The following is a 3,045-nucleotide window of genomic DNA, read 5'->3' as shown; positions in this document are numbered from 1 at the left end:
CGAAATTCCGTCAGCGGTGTGCAATGTATCATTGACAAGTTATTGGTTCGAAAAATATTATTTACGCGCGAATAAATTGCGCGTTAAATTCGCGTCTGGTGTGAAAGGGGCTTAACTGTGATTAAATGTTAATCACAGTTAAGGCCCTTTAATGTGTGATTTCAATTTTATGAACTTGTGGTTGATGCGTTTCCTTTTTCACCGAGTTGCTGCATGTGAACAAAGCAACAATAGAACTTCAGAGCCGAACTTGATGTACACGGAGAACCAGACGACAGACCGTTTACCTGACTGGACTCGTAGTTCTAACAAAGAGACGTCTCGGAGCTCTACAAACATACATAGTATATACATTTATGCTACAAAGTGCAGTACATCGTGCAGAAACACACCAATATGGTTTTTCCATTATAGGAACCTCCTCCCTCGGCTCTGCTGCCCTCCGGACACTTTGGAGCTCACCTTGGGAACGCGAGGGACTGGGGGGTGCAGAGCTGTGGCCCCTGGTTGGTTACAAGTTGGTGTCCTCACAACTCAACCACTGGCATTATGGGCATAGCGTGGAAATGTGCTCACTGGTTTAGCGGTAAAACGGGGGCTTCAGTGAGTGACCGCACTACAAGCAGTAAGGATGTTACGTATTCACACATCTGTGCTCTGCTGTTTTTTTTTTAGAATCTCTGTTACTGGCTGACTGGTGCACCGTGGAGCACTGACTGCCCTGACCCGCATCCACGCTCAGCGCTGTGTACGAGCGAGGAAGGTGACCCCTCCCTCCTCTAAACAGGGAAAAGTAAAGCAGAAAGGTCCATATTAACAAGCAGAAGTGTGTCTAGAGTGGACTCGTATGGACTTCAATGCTGGTCTTTTACTTTGGGATGAGTTTTACCTGTGGAGCGACATTGCTCAGGTAGAAGGTGTCCTCCATGGCTTTCTGGCTCCATTTGTGATTGGCTGCTGCAGCCATGTGACCTCTATTTGGTCGATCTGTGGAACATGTGTACACTGGGGGGGGGTTTAAAGAAACGCCACAGATTTTTATTAAGCTCATTCGAGATGCACTGCACCTGGTCAGTGGGCGAGGGCAGGCGGCAGCAGCAGGAGCCAATAACAAAACTCCACAGTCAGTTTAGGAGCTTTCCATGAGCCTTCGGCCTGTACAATAAGTCACAGTGCTCGCATCCCGTTAGATCTGATCCCGATTTAATAAAATGTTATCGAACCCAACTGTTCAGCTTCTAGTTGGGATCAAGTCAGACATGACTAACCGGCATTCATTGTGCGCCAACTGCTGGTGATTGATTCTGCTCTGACATAACGCCCAGGTGGTCAACGATATTCTCGCGGGATCAAGGCGGCTGCAGTTTTTGGAGCCAGGCTCCGCCGTTGCCCTCTGCAGACCGCAAGAGATCAAGGCATGATGGAAAACGCCTGTCTCTCACCTGATACGAGAGCTCACTGGTTTAGATGCTCGATCAACAACATGATGTTTTATAGAAACGTATCATTTCTTGTAGAACTGCAGGGATTGTGAGTTTTATTAGTTGGTCTTTGCACTATGAAGGTTTATGTTAACAATAAATGTGTGTTTGATGGTGATGTTTATCAGAGGAGCTGAACACAGTCAGTACAGGACATGACGTAGTTTCAACAGGCTGCAGACAGTCTGTGACAGTCCTGCTCTGCAATGTGAAATTTAATTTGTGATGTAGATTATTAAGTGACACAAAAGTAGCTGGTGAGCGGGACGTGAAGGTTCTTTCAGTGACATCTGTACAGAGGTGACGCAGACTAAATATCTGACAAATCGATGGCTGTGAATGTATTTATGTAGTTTCATATCAACTCGAGCCTGGTCAGCTCAGATACAGCAGCAAACTGATCTGATGATGCTTTGTCTGAGAAATGCAGCTAGACACACGTTCAGACTCAGTATGTGAGTAACAGTATGGAGACCAACACAGGGCGGCATGTTCTCCTTGTCGTATAGAGGGACGTCATTAAACCAACAGCTGTTTGGACCCTGAGGAGAAGCTGAACGGTTTTAAGACATTTTATTAAACTGGGATCAGATCTAACAGGATGTGTTTCTGTGACGTCCTGTACCTACTGAAGGCTTCTAAACAGTTCATCTGGACTCTGGATTTTTTTGTCGCCACCTGCTCTCATTCGCTGACCAGGCACAGCGCATCTCACACAAATTTTGTTGTTGTGATTCTACGTCCTGTGTGTCGTCCTTTTTATTACCTGGCTTCATCCAGTTTGTCTCACCTGTTGTCCTCTTTGAAGTCACAGTACTTCCTGTCTGATGGGCCGCTCAGGGAGGCGGGGTTTAGCCTCTCGATAACCCAGGATGCTGTACGTGTGCGGGGGTCATAGGAGGTAACGTAGGACTCTCTGGTCTTGATGTTGGACAATGAGGGGAAGCCATACTTCATCACTGCTCCTGACCCGCCTGGATTCACCTAGATGTGCAGATACAGCTGAATCAAATTACACGTTGCCCAGGTACAGCAGCGCAGACAATAAATAACAGATGAGGCACGAGTTTGAACTGTTATTACTGTGATCCACTGGTTCTGTACATCCACCAGTTCAACTCATTTTCTCTCCTTTTATTAGGATAAAAACATTGCAATAACACCAGCTGCTACTATTTATTCTTATAGTTGTATTTTACTTATGTCTAACTCATCTTAGCTATTGCGTCTTTATATGAATGGCAAGTTTGTCTGTGCAGCCCTTACACAAACCACTAGAGGAGCAAATTTCATTGTACAGTGTGCAATGACACTGCTTTTAAACTTTTATTGTATGCAATTCGTACAGAAATTGTGGTTTAGGCTTTGTTAGGTATTTTTAGTCAATTAGATATTGGTTAGGTACTTGTATGTATTAGAAATGTTTAGTGGAGTCAGGATGTCTAGTTAGGCTGTTAAATGCTTAGTCATGCTTATGAGTTTCTACAGGGTACATCTGGTCAAGGATAACTAGGGAGAAGAGTTGATGACTGTCAGCAGACAGGGTGTTTAATATTATTATTAT

At 44.8% G+C, this 3,045-nt stretch overlaps 1 protein-coding gene across 1 annotated transcript in view; it reads right to left on the bottom strand.

Moving 5' to 3' along the window:
• The window catches only part of endog (endonuclease G), an 8,390-nt gene that overhangs the window by 2,025 nt on the left and 3,320 nt on the right, over positions 1 to 3,045 (bottom strand). The window contains 3 exon segments of the mRNA XM_020595201.1: positions 890 to 980; positions 982 to 1,005; positions 2,272 to 2,465. Of these exon segments, the coding sequence (XP_020450857.1) occupies positions 890 to 980; positions 982 to 1,005; positions 2,272 to 2,465 (309 nt within the window).

The sequence above is a fragment of the Monopterus albus genome, unplaced genomic scaffold, assembly GCF_001952655.1.
Source record: "Monopterus albus unplaced genomic scaffold, M_albus_1.0 scaffold26.1, whole genome shotgun sequence".
NCBI classification, from domain to species: domain Eukaryota; kingdom Metazoa; phylum Chordata; class Actinopteri; order Synbranchiformes; family Synbranchidae; genus Monopterus; species Monopterus albus.
Note: the sequence above shows the minus strand (reverse complement) of the source record. Positions and strands in the feature narration are given on the sequence as shown.